General features: G+C 39.5%; 1 protein-coding gene across 1 annotated transcript; it reads left to right on the top strand.

Annotated features, from left to right (window-relative positions):
• Positions 1-1,612: 1,612 nt before the first annotated feature.
• On the top strand, positions 1,613-16,859 carry LOC144720654 (uncharacterized). The gene is made up of 6 exons (XM_078597573.1): positions 1,613-1,820; positions 2,949-2,999; positions 7,185-7,316; positions 8,521-8,715; positions 9,936-11,880; positions 15,515-16,859. Exons 1-6 carry the CDS (start codon positions 1,803-1,805, stop codon positions 15,916-15,918), a joined length of 2,745 nt encoding a protein of 914 aa, XP_078453699.1. The 5' UTR covers positions 1,613-1,802; the 3' UTR covers positions 15,919-16,859.
• The last annotated feature ends 2,778 nt before the right edge of the window (positions 16,860-19,637 follow it).

The following is a 19,637-nucleotide window of genomic DNA, read 5'->3' as shown; positions in this document are numbered from 1 at the left end:
CGCAGACATAAAGCCAAAGATGATTCATGTTGAGGAATTGACTTCGGCTATTTCACAATTCCTGTATAATCACTCGGTCTACATGTGTGGGCAGACCTGTGCCCGCCCCGCCCACCCATGTAATGAACACATTCCTGCGGAGGGAGCTGGTAGGAATGCTGGGATGCTCGGTCAATGGCCAGGGTCAACGGCGGCATGGTGTATTCCGCAAATATGCCCGACTGTGAGGGCGGGCACAAGCCGGCGTGAGTAGGTTAAACGGGTTGACCAGCGCCTCCCCACACAGCCCCACCCCTCCCACCCAGCACCACCCTCCCCACCCAGCCCCTCCCCACCCAGCCCCACCCCCCACCCAGCTCCACCATCCCCAACCAGCCCCTCCCCACCCAGCCCCTCTCCACCCAGCCCCTCCCCTCACCACCCAGCCCCTCCCTTCACGACGGACGGACACAATAATCCGCTGTGGGCTGGTGTAACCAGGAGGTTCCTACCAGTACAATGCTTTCCTCTTTGAAATGAAGATTCAAAAGCACCACCTAGTGATACAAATGGTATAGCAACGCATTACTATTTTGACAAAATATGCATATCCACACTTGTGCTGCCTGTGAAATACATACTGCAATGTAAATACTGAAATTGATGGTGTTGAAATTCAGAAAAAGAAGACTGTCCCTGCTAGGTCCATTTGCCTCTTATCATCATGCCATCACTTGATGCCACTTTCTCCTGCTGAGAAATCTGAAAGTCTTCCAAGGACATGAAGAGTCCAGCATTTTGTCAGTTGCGTGAAAATAAATCACTTCAAGACAGTGAATTAACATCATGGTTATCGCCGTCTTCCCATTAAGTCGCATATTTTTCTCCCCCTTCGTAATGACCCTGCTGTTGTTGTTGTTGGACCCCTAATCAAGCACTCTGATGATTCATGTGCCTCTCTCGCCCGTCATTACTGGGGGCGTAAAGACATTCGTGGCAGGGTCACCAAAACATTTCTCATTTCATTTTTCTTTCATTTTCATTTATTAGGTATATCCCCGTGAGCCATTCGGCTCTTGAATCGGGTGCAACCGCAACAAACAAAAAAACATGAACAAGAAAACATCTTAAAGTGACTATGTGCAAACAGAAAATCCAAGAAAAGATAGCAAAATATTGCAGAAAAGGCACCGTACACCAACCCTGTGCAAATATCCCAGTGGGATGCAAGTCAAACAACAACAACAACCACAAGACAACTTATATTAAGGCCATCAGTCTTACTCTGTACTACAACAAACAAACATGGCCAAACCAAAAAACTTTTCGAAAATCACCAAAATAAAGCCATAAAAGCAATGAAACAGTGATCATAGGAACGCTTATCCCACACATTACAATGTTGTTGGCTTTTACGTCGTGCTTATTAAACGCAATTCTAATTGTATCAATTAGGAATAAGCTCAGACACCAATTTACCGTCGAGAAAGTGAAATATTCGTGGTGGACTGTGCATGGGAATTTGGCACTGCCGCAGATTTCTTTTTTCCCCACTGCCGGTCACGTGGGAGGCCCGCGCACGTTCCACTTGCCCCTTAACGGAGGGGGGCGAACGCGACGTTCAACAAAGCGTTCGTTGTAACGAAAGCGTTGAATGTTACAGTGCTCGACGCCGGTCGTTAAACGGCGCAATACAATGTAAAAGGTTATCCGAATTACATTACAAGGTTTAAATACAACGCGGTTCTTGTTATCTTAGCGTGTCAAACCACCCCCCACACACCCCTCTCAAGACCGAGCTCAGTGGTAGAGTCCGGATCAAGATGGCGGCGAGCGAGGATGTGAGTCGTCGCACGTTTTTGTGTCGTTATAACTGCGGATGAGTTCTTGTTACCGGCGTTTGTTTGTGTTGATCAGCTCTGCTGGCGTTGTTACTACTTCGCGGCTGTGGATGCACGTCGATTGAACGCGGCGCTGGCTACCGGAGGGCGCCAAGCTGGGGGGGGCTGTGTGGTCCGTACGTGGACGGTGGAGCCACAGGCCTCTCTCGGCTAGGCCTCGCTAGACTCGCACTGTTAACCGAATTACGACTCCACGCTTGGTTTATCGAATTCGTTTACGATTTTGAACAAGGGCCGAGACATTTCTTGCACCGCTATTTAGAAAGAAACAAAATCTGCTTTACAAACGCTGCGAACGAAAGCCGCCCCGGGTTTTGGCCTTCATGCGAAGGCGTTTAAAATTAAATCGCCATTGAGCTGCGTGTATAAGTTCGGTGTGTGCACGTGTTGTACGTTAGTGCACGTGTTGTACGTTAGTGCACGTGTGTAAACATACATCCTTCGATTAGCACGTTTGGCTGCGTACGTAACTTTAGAACTTGAACATACATCCCATCATCCTACCCGGACGAGATGAGTGGGTTTTTTTGGAAAAGTAAATCGTTCAAAGGATATATCGGCACCCGTCATGGGAATATGAAATGTTAACCGCAAGCCCCAGGGGCCGCCTTTTAACGTGTGCACTGCTGAACGTCCCTTTGACCATAGATATATTCACTCTATAGTACGTAGCACTTTGTGGGCATCCTATAAAAAACAACAACCGTCATTAGCCACTAAGTGGCGGGGACGTCAACAAGGCGCTTGTCCCAGGATATGTAAACATTTCAGGCCACGTGAAGTGTCGTAGGCTCGCTGGAAGAATATCTTCAGGTGCCATAAGTTGACTTAGATAACTGGATATCCTGTAGGCAGCCTGTAACCGGGTCATAGGAATATGGGCCTTCCACCTTTGTCATGGACACGCCAATTAAGATGAACACGGCTCAATACTCATTTGAACATGGGGACATTTTTACTCATAACAGCAGCATATAGTATAAATTCTCACGAATAGTGGATTGACCAACAGTTATCTTTCGAGTGGTTTTTATTCTAATACCAATTTACATGTTTTTATCATTTCAGGATGCAGAATTGGCAGAGCTGAGATCAGCAGTCTTGGCCTCGTTCAAAGCTGTAAGCCACAAATTGGATAACACTTGACCGATAATGGTGTTTGCTTTAACTAGACTGTATTAAAACAGTGTTTACTCATTTACACAAACTACAATTTAATGAACTTTGAGGTGGCACAGTTTTAATGAGTGTTGTAGCGTATATGTTGCTGAAGTTTGTGCCTTGTTTATATCTGGTCCTTAATGAATATGAGTGTTCCACTCTTATGTTTACAAGATGCTCAGCTAGGTTGGAAATTAAACGAATTTGTCAATAATACTGCCCTACAAGATTTACTAAATATATTTGTATGTTCCTATTAAGGCATTTGTTTGGTTGTTAAACCACTAGTAAAAGATTCTCACAAAACATGTTTGATTTAAATACGCAAGCCGTATCCTAGCTATAACACCAAACCAATCCAATTACTTGGAACATCAATAGTTTAAGTTCCTTAATACGGAGATGAAAGGCTTATAGCTGCAAATTCAGGAACACTCTATTACGTGTTACTTTTTAAAAGAATATACAGTGGTACCTCGGTATGCGTCGTTAATTTGTTCCAGAAGGTAGGACTTATACCGAAAATGACGTATGCCAAACGAATTTTTCCCATAAGAAATAAAGGGAAAGGAAATAATCCGTTCCAGAGTATAAAAAATTATATTTTATATAGCATATTATACATTAATGGGGTTTTATAAAATAATTTAGACACTACGTATTACTAAAATGCATACATACATTAAAATAAATGCATAATAAATTAAAATTAATTGAAATCAAAACACAATTTAACATCACTTTACCTTGCTGAGAGGAGTTGATAGCCTACGAGGAAGGGGAGGAGATGTTATTTTTTGGAAGGAGAGTCCCCTTCCATTAAAACTTCAGGAAGCTGAAATTATGGGGTTTTTTTCTCTTTTCTTGACTTGGACCTGGTTGAGGCTCACCAGGTTTGAGTTTTACTAAAAACCTGTCCATTGAAGTTTGTTTTTGCCTTCTAAGAATGTTCCCGAAGTGTGACATTGTCTGGTCATTCCACACAATACTGTTACGGCTTGTTAGAGCCGTAACAGTGTTGTGTACGCGGGTACTGTATGCGGTGACTCATCCCGACCCATACAAGTTCTAGCAAGCGCGTCGTATCCCAAGCAAGACGTCGTATCCCAAGACATTTTTTTCTCGTCAAAACACGACGTATACCAAATTCGACGTATTCCAAAGCGGTCGTATACCGTGACAAAGGGATGTATATAAATGTATTTTTTACATTGTTAATAATCAGCAGCCATGATCCATCGACTGCTTGATAAATGCCTCTCCCAGTCTTCCCGATCTCTACATTTTTGCAATGTAACAATCCATCTTGCACCTGCACAAGAGCGGCTTTTCTTAACCCATCTCTGCAGTATATGTCCTCTCAAACATGTTTTCTACTTTGGCTATAACTAACATGCGTCATTAGGTTACCACCAAGTTCACTTCATTTAACAACTTTCAATTGTTTTCTCATCATGTGTTCCTTTTTGCCTCAGTAATTTCAAGTGCACGCCTTTTAGCTTTAATTAAAAAAAATGGTCATAGGTAATTTTTCACTGAATTACAAGATTTGTTAAGGCACTTTGGAGTCCAGTTTGAGAAAAAGTTATTGATCTATAGTGAATTAAATATATTCTGATGTCGTTTCCGATTTAACTTCCCACCACCCCTGAGAAAAACAAACTTCTTACAAAACCGTTATTTTGTTTTAGAATGTATTCTTTCTGGATGAATACAGCGTGAATAATTCAAGACTTAAGTGATAAAAACTAACTATATACATAAACAATACACATTAACTGAAGGTTTTGAATATGTTGTGCCTGAAGGCTATAAATACTTGAGTATAACTATATGTAAATATATTTAAATAAATAATACAATTATTTATCTCTATATATAAAATGGAAATTTGTGAATGTGTGTCTGTTCGAAATGTTTAGCATACTTCCCCAACATGCAACAAACTTGAAATTTGGTAGCTTCCAGACTGTACACAATGCAAAAAGTCTAAACATCGACTTTTGTGTTTTGGGGGGGGGATATAATCTATTGCATGGCAAGTGAGCAGTGGCGTCACATCTGTGATGGAATAAACTATTAATTTCCGTGCGAAGAACGGGTACACCTGCTAGTCAAATATATAATGGCCATTATACACAAAAATAACTACTATATTAAAAACGAAACAATTAATTTGCACCTATAATTTTGTTTAAACCTTGATCAATAATTGTAATTCACACAATAAATGTTTTCATACCACATACCAGTAATTTCTTCTTCAACTACATATCGTAGTACAGGAAGAGCATCATGTTGATCTGCTTGGCCTTCAGTCTTTGCGCGTATCTTTGAATCAGCACTCATGAATCGGCAATCATGTCACTGTCTGCTGACAGGTCACTGTTACATAGTAGCCTTGAAGAACAGTATCACATTTCTATCTGTGCAATGTTTCCCCTTTGTCCATAAAAAACACATTTGTTTTCTATTTGAAATTGTAATTATATTGATACAGTGTTCTTCTTTATTTGATATTTGGTGAATTACTTATTTTCATTTTACTCGGACTACTCGGAGAGAGTCGTACACCTGCGGGTTTGATTTATACATGCCGATTTTTAAGTCACTTTGAAAATTACAAGGTTTTTTTCCACATTGGCTATGTTGTTATGTTGTATGCAAGTTTACTTATGCATTCCGTCAACAAACGTAAAACAACTGGACACAGCTGACATTTTTTTGAAATTACAGCTCCTGCTGTTGTCGAATTGCACTGTCCCCGAATCCCCTGATTGACAAACTCTATGGTGCCAATGATCAAGTGCTCAATAGATTCGTAACAATCCGTAACAAGTAACATTTAATACCTAGGGATATTTATGGCAATTGAATTAAAGATAATTTGTTTTAATTAATAAAAAAAATATTGATATTTATATTCCAAGATTTGGAATCAATCGTGGGGTTGACGTAGAGTACATTTTGTATGAAATAGAATCGATTTTGAAACTTAACGTAAACTGGATTATAAACCGATTCTTCTGCGATCGACTTGCCGGCCCTACTTCTAGTTGACCAACCCCAGATTGAGATGTTGCATGACATCAAATTCAACAAAGACTGGTGTGATACATGTTAAAGTTACACTTAGGCAGATATTTTTTTAAGCTAATTACAAAGTGAAGATGGTTAACGTGGAGGTAGGATGTAGCTCTATTTAGTCTTATTCTTAACAAACAGATTGGATGTAATCACAGCCAAGTGAGGAACCATACCCAAGAGAGCATTCATTTTAAATATGGAGTGATGCAATAGGACTGTGAGATGTAGTTTTGCTTGCAGAATCCATCCAGCAGTGGGTAGATCATGACCGATTATATTTTGTACACTTACAATTAGTCTAAGAAACAAATGCCATGTGAATTGTGAAAAATATGAATGTAATAACGCAGTAATGTTTTAGTTAATATACATGAGATTTCTCCTGTATAAATAAAGATTGCTGAAAATATAACAGTGCTCATTGAACATTTGAGGTTAAACAATTTGGAAATTGTCTTCACACATTCAACATATTCGTACATCACAATTCATAATCAGCTAAAAGCTATTTTTGCGTATTTAATTTCAATGTTGAAATTGTATGTTTTAAATATACCATGAGAGTAACATTTATTGGTTGACAGTAAATATTTTGTCCTCGACTCCTGCATTTCATTGCACACAGAAATTAAGATGATTTTGCATTAGCAGAATATAGTTAATGATGAACCCTTACAATATGGAATTTTGTGTGTTGCTCTGCTGTTTATGATTAAACATAATACAAATAAACTGTATAATTGCACATTATATTGCTGTTTCATTGATAGTGATCATCGAGGGCTATGTGTTATGGGTGGTTATGTAACCTTTTGGGTGCATATGTAGTTGGAAGTATGAAGAGCTATCTGGATATCAGATTTAAAAAATCAGTCAAATCATTCCAAACATAGCTGGAGAGATGATCAGAGAAGAGGGCAGAACTATGCATGTGCTCAAACATAATACATCATTATGACAGACGTCTAATTGAAGCATAGCCACAGTTGCTAAATGTGACTCCAGAATGGCAGAATAAATGTCGCTAACATAAATTACTGACTTGTGCATATACAGAAATCTGCAGATACAAAGATTGAACAAGCGAGTCTGTCTCAGGATGAGAATAGCAGCCAAGCAGAGGATGACGAAGACCTGGATGTTTTGCGTCTGGCTGCTTTACAGACGAAGAAACTGTCAGCCTTCACAGTAAGCTCTTATAATCCTGTAACTGTATTCTGCAGACTCATTGAATATTCTGTTTTCATGGGCAAGTACACTGTCCTTTAACGATGGGTAGCACAATGAAACTGAGATAGTTTTGAAATGTTGTAACCTTTGCGTGTGCTGTTTCATTATATGCATTGAATATTAAGGTCATGTATAAAAATGTGACCATATTAAAAACGCTGGTATTAACAACTGTCTGGAAGCCTGGCCTACATTCTTTACAATGTTACATCTTGTTTCACATACTCTAATAGGCCTGTTGATTTTCATATCTCTTGCAAATGAGACCTGATTAACTCATTACATAGACGCATGTATATGTTAAAGGCCTGTCTGATGTTCATCTGTCACTATTGACCTATCAGAATGGTTCTCTGGCAGTTTGACATTACTGACCAATCAGAAAGCAACATTTACAAATCTCGCAATTGGCACCACGTGATCTATTTAGCTGCTGATGTAATAAGTCTGCCTGCTAAACAATGAGTAGTATACTACCTAAACTTTGACTTAAAACTTTCGTGACTGCAGGAATTAATATTCTTTGGTTCTTTCGGTAAAGTCACGTATATTAAAAGAACGATCATGTTGACATTTTTTATCTACCTGACTTTACCGAAAGAAGCAAAGATTACCAATATTATACTACCTGCTGGATAAATCATGCTATTGCACTTAATAACGCTGCTTATACGATGCAGTACTGTTGCAACTCGTGTTGCAGCCAGTTTATATTTGTCAGAAATAGTCATGTTTTGAGTGTTTGCGATGTGTGCTCAGTGTGAGTGGTAAGCGTCAATAGGGTCAGGTGAGTGGTGTTTCACAATGTTTTTACTTTCTCAGATTTTGGATTGGAAGTGTAACTGATTCAATAACCTGCGCTTACAATTATTGTCATGGGGTCTTTGCTGTTTCCTGCTAAGCTGATGGTGCATATTCTTAATGTAGACATTACCAGACGGGTATGATGGAACTGGTTTTAAACTGACGTATTATCACCATGACCATTAAAGCTGTCCAACTTCCCATAACTTTTTATTTCTTTGCTTTATTACATAATGCAGCAATAATGAGAAGTGTTTATAAATTTCCCGCTGAATGCTGCTACAAGCGGAAAAACAAAAACATCAGTTTCTCTATAGCAGGATTTTTATAATTTGTAAAAAAAATATTTTTTGTTTAGGCCACTGAAACAGAAGATAATGCTACCTATTTGCCTGCAAGTCCCGATGAAAGACTAGAAGTGTATCCTAAGCGGAGTAACTTGATAGTCATTCCTCTGGTCTACACTGAGACGGATCTCCAGACATATCCACCCGTTGGCGGAGAGTGCAACATGAGCGTGAATGAGCGCCTGCCTCATCACATCGTCACTGAGGTGGGTTTAAGGAAGCATCACCAAGAGTTTAAACTCAGCGATTTTACATTATAAGCAACTTAATTTCATTGCATGGTTCTTAATTGTATGCTCTGATGTACAGAATGCTCTACGTATTTTAATTAGATCACTATTTGGTAGGGTTTGTGACAATTTATATATTAGTAGATGCTTGACTGAATTCAGCTCTGGAAGTTTGATGTTAAAAGCCATGGATTTAGCTCTATTATCTATTTAGCAGCATTGAAAATAAGTTGCAATATAGGAAAAAGGCAATAGACTGGCAATTGACCATTTAATGTCAATATTACTACAGGCTGAAAATGTATCTAATGTTCCACGTTTATTTTATTCATATATTGTTGCACTACATGCACATTTATTTACATTTATTGAAGTAAATATAAAAACGATTAAGGTTTTGTGCACATTGCATTTTTTTTGTAAATTTATACACGAATCTGAGGGGGGGAAACGGAAATGTTGACAATTTATGGCAGGGGTGGGGAACGTCCGGCCCGCGAGTCGTATAAGGCCTGCGAAATCATTTGGTCTCTTCCAGCCATCACATTAGGGGTGAGTTAATTAAATGTTTGACCAAATATATAACAGGCTAATTTTTTTGTTGATAATTTTGTATGGCCTGCGAATGATGTTATAAATATCCAAATGGCCCTTGGCAGAAATAAAGGTTCCCCACCCCTGATTTAGGCAATCAAAATAACCATTCATGAGGTTTGCTTATTTCTAAGATTGCAAGTGCTTGTTTACGTGCATTGTTTCCCAGTTATGAAAATGGGTTTCAGAGTCATTTAGGTGGGAAACCACTGAATGTAGTAAAAATGTTAAACGATTTTTGTAACAATTTTATGACATACAGCTATTTTCAAGTTTCATGGCGTGCATTTTTTACTCTGTAAAATTGTTGGCTTTTACAACACAAATATATGACAACAGAAGAGGATTCCTATTCCTGCCTCTGCCCTAGTATTCATTTTAATATCAACCAGTGTAGCTAATACATAGTGACATTCCTAGTCTGATGTAAGTATATTTTTAAGGGTGATGATTGCAACAAAGTAACTTAGTTTTGGTTGCGATATAAAAGTTGATGTTGACATCATAGCATGCCCAATGTGTAAAATTGCACAGGGCTTACATGAGTTGGCTTAACATGGGGAGGATTTAACAATGAAATCGAAATTTGCATGTCATTGCAGGGTGCTGAAGTGATGGGATCCCCACAGCAGTCAAAACGGGATGACAAATTCAGTCGCTTTGAATCTGACAGTGACTCGGACAATGAACAAAGCCAGTCGGAGTCAAGTTCGGATGAGATGGTAGACTCGGGAAACCAATCGGAAAAGGGTTCTTACAGGTCGGATACTTCTGATTCTGAAGAGGATGCATGTCAAGGATCTTCAAGGGAACATAAAGATTATTCTGTAACTACTGATGCCGATATGAGCACAGGAATATCCAGTGCTGAAACTATATTAGAAAATAAGTCGCTAGTCGGCGATGCTTCACCAAGTATGAATACTGTGAAAGAAGAAGTCATTGCCGAAGCTCTTGGAAGGTCTGATCAAAGCCCAGCACATTCTATAGAAGATTCTCATGTTTCTAAAACATCACCAAAAGAAAACTCTCCCTGCAAGTGTTCAAAAGATGACAGAGTGGACAAAAAGTGTCCGCATTCAGACGTGCATCGGCCATTGTCGTCGTCTTTGTCACCTGGCAAGGAGAATCTTTGTGGCCACGCAAAGGATGACAGTTCATCACAGCGTAAAAGTAAACATACATCGGCCAGTGACGAGGATGGTAACAGCTACAGTGAGTCATTGAGATTTAAAGAGTGTTCGGACAGAGAATTGGGTTCATCTAGTAAGCAAACCAGGCATCCTCATTCATCACGTAACATTTTAGATCGGAGGAAACATGAAGTAAGCAATAATTTACAAAGAAGGTCTCGTTCTCAATCACCTTTAAGGTCTTGTGGCAGGGAAAAAACAGAGGGCAAAACATATTCTCGAGAACGATCGAGGTCTCGCTCCCCATTGCATGCCTTTCATTTATCATCCAGCAGAAATACCTTTTCAGAGGATGACAAAGGTCAACAAGGATATGCTTTGCTTTTGTCCAAAGAAAATGCTCATGCAAATGTCATTGAAAAAGAAAAGGAAGATAGTCAAAAAAAAAGGTATGGGGAGCTCATTCCACTTCCCGATGAAGCCACACTGGAAGCAAGAAGGAGAAAGTTTGAATGTCAGGAGGTGAATGTCAGCTCTGCTGACGTGAAACGTATTTCCCTAAAACACATAAAATTAAAAAGAGAAGTGGACAACGAGGCTGATGCATCAGTATATCCAGTTTTGAAAGAAAACCAGGATGGAGAGAAAAGGTCAATTGAAAAAAGACAAGATAATTATTCAGAGGATCACAGTGGACGTTCAGTAATGGAAAATCTGTTAAGCGAAAAGGATAATGGCATTTATAATGACAGATATCCTGATAGTGATGATTCAGTGCAGCGAACAAAAAGAGAGAAGTCATTTGAAAAGAGAACAAATAATTCCAGGGGAACTGATGGGCTTGTGGACAAAAGAAATGAGTTTGAGACCTATTCCCAAAGAAAGGGGTTGGATCCGAGAAAACATGACCTCCGAGATGAGAGGGACATTAATGCCAAAATGAGTCGGGTGGATGGAAAGAAATCTCTTCAGGAAAAACTAATGTCTCTGGCTTATGGTGGAGTGGACAATGATGCAAAGCAGATGGAACATTTTAAGAACAGAGATGAGGTCAGTGAAAACAAAAAAAAGTCACTGAAACACAGGCTTGGACCTCTGAAGGAAGACTGCAAAAAATCTGTCTCTGGACCATCAAGAGAACACGAGAGGACATTTAATGCAAACGATGATGTGCCTTATGACCCCATTGCCATTTTAAAAAGTGTCATAAATGATAAGAAAGGCACGATCAAGCAGACACCAGTGCAGTTGGAGAGATACAGGCACAGGATGGAAAAAAGAGACTCAGTGCCACGAGAAGATAAGGTAAATACAAGGAGCCAGAGTCCAGAGAAGGATGACTCTCATGCCAAAAGCAAGAGGCGAGAAGGCAAGACTTCTAGCAACATGGAGCGAAAAGTTCTCATCATGGAAGGTATTGTCACTGTTCTTCCTTAGAACACTGAGGTGTGCTAATTTTAAGAACAGGGTGTTTTCATAATCTTATTTTATTGAGGCTACATGAGGGAGATTGGAGAACTAAGTGGTCCTTTAGGAGGAAATACAATTTCTGTTTAGGGGGGAGTGAGGAGGGCTGGTCACGAGGCAGGTGGTGTCACAAGGCTGGCAGATGCAAAGTGCGAATTAAACCAATTTATAATTGCACTTTGATCAGAAAAGCAACTGCCATTGAGCAAAGTCTTGGTGGTACTCCATATCCAATATGTTTTACCTTCAAGGGTCTTTATGGCTTTCCAGAAAATGTTGGGTTTCTCTTTTGGGCCAAAGAGGGTATCCTGAAAATGATGGTGTTTGGGCTGCAGCAGATCCTTAGGACTGTGTAGTTGCTCCAGTTTGAGTCTAAACCTGTTTGCTTAGTGAGTTTCCAATCTGCATTTCTCGAAAGGATGAGCTGGGCAACTGTTTGTGTTGAACCAGGGGGCTTGATTTCTCCTGGAGCATGTTTGTCAACTATAGATTGCAAGGTCTTTAGGTTGGTTGCCCAATATGGGAATCTTACATACGTAAGGGAGATCAGAATTCACAATGCCGAGATAGATGGCCTGACACTAAAATTATTTCAAAGAGTGTTTAAATGTAATCTAATGTGGAACTTGAAGCAGATGCATGTGTCGAATGCCAAATATCACTGAGTGGTCACTAAGATTATTTACCAGGACACTTTTACAGACTCTTCACGAGTGTTTGACATGATGACGTCAAGGATTGATGAGTTATCAGGGTTTTTTTTTTATATGAGGACTTGTTGGTGAACAGGTGAGCTGAGATAGGTTGAATTCATTTGTGAAGACAAAAGCTTCAGTCGGAGGATTGACCCAGTTCAAGTTAAATCCTTTTTCATCATCTACAAAAGCTAGGCTGAATTATATTTACCATGCAGACCTTGCTTAGCACGACCCCGTAGAACTCTGATTTGTTATGGCGCTCATTGTCCTGGAGAAAATGTTTTACTACAATGAAATCAAAACATTTAAACAGCGCTCACGAGTGAGAACACACAGCAGCGCCAGCCGAGGCAACGTACCCCCCCCATCATTCGCTCAGCCAATGAGAGTGACGTACGCTGAGCCAGTCAGACCCCCCCCCCCACCAGGAATTGATCATGATAATGATCATGAGTGGTGAGCATGATTACATTTAAAACAAAATCTATCCCCCTCCCCCAATGTTATTACAGTGAATTTAGCCAGGTGAGAACTCACGAGACCAGGATAGTCTCAGGCTCCACTTAAAAGAAACCTCACCACAACGTTTGACTGAGGGCATCGCTAAGACCGGCATTGGGTGCGCAGCTGCTCCAACCTCATCTCCCACCGCTGCCTTGTAGGAGTACAATAGATAGCACTCGTGAGTACAGCACGAAATACGATTGTTATATATTTTTTATTCATGAAATAATGTTTGCCATCTGTATTGTTATTATTAGCGCTATTACCAATACCCCAATAAAGCGCTCATATATTGCTCATACGAAAGAAATAACGCTGCCGGGAATGCATCCTCATATATGCAATGGTATAATTACACCTTTGTAGCACTGATTTTGGTGAGCGCTCACTTCTCCAGAAATGCATCTTGAGCGCTAAGCGAGGTCTGCCTGTCATCGTGTTTTGTTCTCGACTTAATAGTATGTGATAATAATAGGGTTTTCCCCCTCTTTTCTGGCAACAAAACTGAAACCTTTTTACAAGGATTCATGTCTGCATTAACCACAATACTTGCAGTCAAAATGCAAACAAAAAACATACTATTGGTCCACACCAAGGGACGGCTTTCTTAAAGAATCAGTTTAAAGGACAATGCATATATTGTCATAGTATGTTTTTTTTGCATTTTGACTGCAAGTATTGTGGTTAATGCAGACATGAATCCTTGTAAAAAGGTTTCAGTTTTGTTGCCAGAAAAAATGGGAAAATCCCTATTATATTTTGGTACTGCCAAAGGAGGTCTAATGATTAAATAGTATGTGCTCGAGGTAGACACACGTTTTCTAAAACCAGCATGCTCACATGGTTGGTTGGCCATTATTTTGTCTTCATCAATCTTCGTGCACAGTTTACATAGGTGTGGTAAGAGGCTGATGATTCTATAATACTGGTAGGAACCTCCTGGTTACACCAGCCCACAGGGGATTATTTTGTCTGTCCGTCGTGCAGGGAGGGGAGGGGAGGGCGGGGAGGGGCTGGGTGGGGAGGGGCTGGGTGGGGCTGGGCTGGTCACCCCGTGGTGCCCTTAAAACATTCCTGTGGAGGGAGCTAGTAAGAACGTTGGGTTGCTCAGTCAATGGCCAGGGTCAATGGCGGCGTGGTGTATTCCGCAAATATGGCTGACTGTGAGGGCGGGCACAAGCGGCGTGAGTAGGTTAAACGTTGAGTTTTATAAGGTCACCACGGGGTGACCAGCCCCTCCCCACCCAGCCCCACCCCTCCCACCCCCCACCCAGCTCCACCCTCCCCACCCAGCCCCTCCCCACCCTCCCCTCTCCACCCAGCCCCACCCCTCCCATTTTTGGATGCACGACGGACAGACGGACACAATAATCCCCTGTGGGCTGGTGTAACCAGGAGGTTCCTACCAGTATAAAACTCAACGTTTAATATGGCCGGCTTGTGCCCGCCCTCAGAGTCGGCCATATTTGCGGAATACACCACGCCGCCGTTGACCCTGGCCATTGACCGGGCAACCCAACGTTCCTACCAGCTCCCTCCGCAGGAATGTTATCCCAAAATCTGTTTTGTATTTTTTCAATGGAAAAATTAAGGATGTTTATTTGGTTGAGGTGTTTAATTTCTGTTTAAAGGAAATATTTAGGACATGTATCTACTGGTTGTGAGCCAACATGTGTGGCTAAATTTTTAATGATCTCCACAGTGTTATCCCATCTGGTCTGAAAACCTTTCTGTTTTGCATAGAGTGAAGGGCATTGGTTATCTCTTCAAGTGTGACATCTGCAATGTCCTCCTCACCTGAAGCATTTGTTGTGATTTGATTTTTAACGATCTGTAAAGGTGTGGAAGTAGAATATTTATGATTTAGAAATAAAACCAGACAAACGACTGTAGTAAACTTTATTTAAGGTCCAATAAAACATGTCAAGTGTAATGTTTGAAATGGTTATTATCGATGAAAATACATTCTTCAAATAAATAAACTATAGGTTACTAAGTTGTGTTATGCAAAAGGATAGGAATAATTATTAATTATTGTTTTGTATATTATTACAAACAAGATAACATGTGAAACTTTGAGTGGCATTTCCTGTAAGGGTTTAATGCAAGAGTACATGATGGAGTGGGCTTCTGTTTTGGTTCACTGCATAATGTCGTTGTGGAGTGTAAATTATGAGCAGTGGGGGTGGTCAACCATCTCAATTAAGCTTATCTCGAATAACCTACACAGAAATGTAAACCAATCAACGATTTCAACTACAAATTTGTACAAACTTTACATGCAGCGATTGAACATTAAGTGCAGATGTAAGATTACTGGGGCTGTTAATGGTGTGTATTTGGTGCATATGACTTGAACTGTGATTGTCTCTTCTTCAGGGGAGGAGGAGTCGCTCCAAAAACGTCTGCCAGTGCACCTGCGAATTGGTGAAGTCAAGCAGCACATAACTGTAAAAAAAACATTTGATTGTTTAGTGCAGCAAAGCAACTCCAAAGGTTCGTATCAAACGGAAGGAGGGAAACTAAAGCAGCAAGAGGAGCCAGCATCAAGCGAAGGTGGAAACTGGGAAATGTCAAAGCGGAGTAGAAATAATGAGCCTGTTTCAGGATTGGTGTCACAAATATCTGTTCCCCATAGAAAAGAGAAGGCCGAGGCACAAAAGGATGTTTCGGCAGACAAAGAGAGTGAGCTTGATGAACGAATTCGGAAAATCCAAGAAAAAAATGCAGAAATTCTCCGTCGAAAGCAGGAAATAGAGGCAGACAAGAAAAAATATGGCTGAGAAGTGAAAATATAAATCAGTAATTTTTTTTGCGATTGCTGTTAAATTATTATGTGATTTTGTTTATGTTCATAGTGAGTATCGAGAGATGAGCTAATTGACAAAAGACCAAAATGTTATCCAGTTTATATGAAATGTGCTGATTTACGCTGAGAAAAATACCTGGTTAAAGTTTACCACTATTTGTCAGGTTAATAGTGCACTAAAAATAACAACTGTTTTGACAATTGTGGAATATGTAGGGGGTCTTTGTGAAATAAAACCTTGACAAACTCCATAGCCATTCAGTGGCTTTTTATGTATTTTGAGTAACATTAAATGTGCAAAAGAACACGCACACAACCACGGATTGCCTTTAATTCTAGCAGGATATCTGCCCACTGTTGACTTGTCCTTTTCAGTTCAATCTGCCTTTTGACACAATTAAATGTGTACATTAATTTAATTTCAGTCCACCTTGTAACCTTTTGCAGTGCCACAAGTTTTGTAGGTATGTAATAAATGAAACAAACCTCAGGTCTAAAGCCAATTACGTGATTTATTGCGTGTTGTTTTGGCATTTACACTTGGTGAAACGCAAATTACCATCTGCTCAGTCACTGATGGTGATTTCAATGCAGAATATTGCTCAATAACTAATCCAGTCTTTATGGTACTGTTGTTGACATTGCCAATTTTTGGCCAATAACTTTAAAAACACTGCTTATATGAAAAAATCGCATGTGTTACAAGGAGATGTCAGAAGGTGTTGATATTGTAATATAAATCAAATACAGAAAATATTTCTTAATGTATAAAGATCTGTAAAAATTATCACTGAAATGAAGCCATGTTTAGGTATTTTCCTTGTTTTCGTGGCGCTTTAGCAATCAGTTTTTACTTGTACATGTTTCACATGTAAATATATGTGTGTGTAATAAATAGGTTCCCTTTTTCCACAATGAACTTGTTTGATACCTTGCTATTGCAGAAGTTCTACTGCTGTGTATTGTATGTATGACATGTGAGTGCACAGACTACATTGTATAAAAACTACATTTATTATATCATAAATAAGTGTACAGTACTGTATTGAAAATTTCTAGTGTGCCATTATGCTTCGATAAACAACATGCAAATCCTATATGTTATATGCTAGTGGGCCTATGGTGCTACCAGTTAGCACACAACCACACAAACTTACATACCCTGAGTTAATGAATAGTGTACATATGCGACTACATATGCTTTGACAAATTAACCGTCGACACCCAGTGCATTATGTGTGCATCGTGTAACTTTCTAGAGACGTTCACAAATCAGACTTTCACGCAGTCATTGTATTAATCTCGCATACTAACAAAACATTTCCCATGTTTAAAGTAGTTTGCGTTTATGTCTACCCAGTAACCCATTTGTGCATAGTGTAAATCATTTTATAAATTTGTTCATAATCTGACCTTTATATTTCAGCTTGTACCTCAGTCCCCATTGAGTTAGATATGTGCCGGACATGCTGTACATTACTTTTCATAAATTTCGATTTAAAGCTTTCGTGACTGCAGGGATTCATCTTCTTGGTTCTTTCGGTAAAGTCACGTAGAAGGGAAATACAATTTTATTATGTTTTATTTCCCTTCTACGTGACTTTACCGAAAGAACCAAGAAGATAATTTGTATAGCTTTCTTTGGAGCAAGTGGTAATCCTCTATTGGGCCTCAATGGAAAGATAGCTGAATTAGTGACTCAAGGGAAGATGAAAGTGGATGTTTACAGAGCCAACAAGAATAAGTAATGTCCCTTGTTTACAAAGGTAACGCTGAGATTGTAAAGTCATGCTTTAAATATAGCAGGAACAATAATAGTTTATTGCCTTTTGCTTAAGGCCATTTTTTATTAAGAATAATAAAATGATACTTGAATGGATGTTACTTAATTTAAAACCGAGAGTGCACCAATGTAGTCAACAGCAATCATGGTCTTAATATATAGTATTGTACATACTGATGTATAGGATGTTGAGAATATGAAATCGATGTTTGACGTTGCCACAATGTATGATTCATAGTTTGATCAGATTTATCTTGCCAAGGGATGCATAAAATACTACAGTATGGTTTTGAATTCACAACGGCAGTCCTAATCGGTTATTGTGGCGTATTAACATGCACTAAAATATGGAACCATTGCAAGTATATGCGGTGGGATTGGCATTTCAAGATCCCAACAGTTAGACGTGGGGAATTAAGATCCACACTGGATAGTAGTATTTTTGTAGGAAATGTGTAAATCCAGCAAGAGGTAATTTGATTCTTAGCAAGCTCGTGAGTTGTGGGATCTGATATGTATGGCTATGGCAGTACAAGTATTTGAGTTTACACATATAGTCTTTAAGGCACTTAGGTAATACAGCATGGTTATCTTTACATGCTATGACAACTCATGCTGAAATAGCAATTAGAGTTTAATTTGCAAGTGAAAACTATTTGTTAACTAAGTTTGATAGATATGCAATAACGCTGGTGGTGAAATCATGGTGTGTTCTAGACATCTGTCTAATATGTACAGAGTCAAAATATCAATAAACAGTAAAAAAAAATAAGAACTGCATTTTTTAACGCCAGAACATTTGGAATATTCTCTAAAAAATGCGTGAAGTTTTCTCCTTTTAAAATAAAAGTCCGATGCTAAGAAATGTTAATTTAGCTAAGCTAATTCATTAACACTGCCACAAGCAATTCAGTAACAAAACAAGACTACCTTCCAAATATAGGTCTCGGTGGACAATGCTATTCATAATTTAGCCAAAATTAAGTTAAATAACTAAAGTAAAATACATTCGGCACAAAGTTAAATACAATTTTCACGGTCTGAAAATTGTGATAATGCATATGTATACCAATTAAGTACAATATACGCCACGTGTATAGTTTCACAATCCCTCGGGTCCATTTCCTTTTCGCAATTTAACAAAACCACTACAAAAAGTGCATATAAAAAAAAACGATGCTAAAACATTGTTCTATTTAAAATCTCCATATTCGTACGTGTTGCCAAGGTGACAAACACCACAGACTATTGATACCTATACACACCGACCCAGCAAAATCACGTGCTACATAGAGGTGAAGGAAGGTATATTTTCTATTCTTCAAACTGAGCTGTTTTTTCTCGTGTTCCACAATGATCAGGATGTTAGGCATGCATAGTGAACAGCGTGCCGAGTGATGACGGAGTGCAAATAAGGGTTACAGTTTCACACGTTGGCTTTCGCGACCAATATCTATAATAGACGGTTGGGTTCGATCGCGGAGATACATTCATTAACCCCCCTCCCCCTCTGGCCTTCGTACCTGATTGGGTCACAAGTGATAACGTCACACTTATCCCTCTAAGAACGAAACAGGAGGGTGTATCCACAACTCTGGCTGTCGCCTGATGATGCTGGTTGTAATTACTGGCGAAACGTCATACTCCAATTGTAAATGCTGTGGGTTTACTCTCCAACACACCGGTGTGATGTGCTAGTAACGAATTGGCATGTTTTGTTTATGTGACAAACCTTACTAATTGGCTGTGTCGGGTGATGTTGGGTTTAACGACACATTTATGCGATCTATAACACAAACAACCTCTATTAAGGGTTACAGTACAGTGTTTGGGAGTGAATACAATCGATACTGAGCTGACGACGCATACCAGCTTGCGTCTAGTTGGGACATGTGCGTGCTGGTGTGAGC

This window comes from Lampetra planeri, chromosome 9, assembly GCF_965212315.1.
Source record: "Lampetra planeri chromosome 9, kcLamPlan1.2.h2, whole genome shotgun sequence".
NCBI classification, from domain to species: Eukaryota; Metazoa; Chordata; class Hyperoartia; order Petromyzontiformes; family Petromyzontidae; genus Lampetra; species Lampetra planeri.
The sequence above is the reverse complement of the archived record's forward strand: the minus strand, read 5'-3'. Positions and strand labels throughout refer to the sequence as shown.

Excerpts from the sequence above, each read along its gene's own strand:
- LOC144720654 (XM_078597573.1), top strand. Across the intron at positions 3,000-7,184 it reads TCTTGGCCTCGTTCAAAGCT|AAATCTGCAGATACAAAGAT; the intron begins GTAAGCCACAAA and ends GTGCATATACAG. Across the intron at positions 8,716-9,935 it reads CTCATCACATCGTCACTGAG|GGTGCTGAAGTGATGGGATC; the intron begins GTGGGTTTAAGG and ends ATGTCATTGCAG.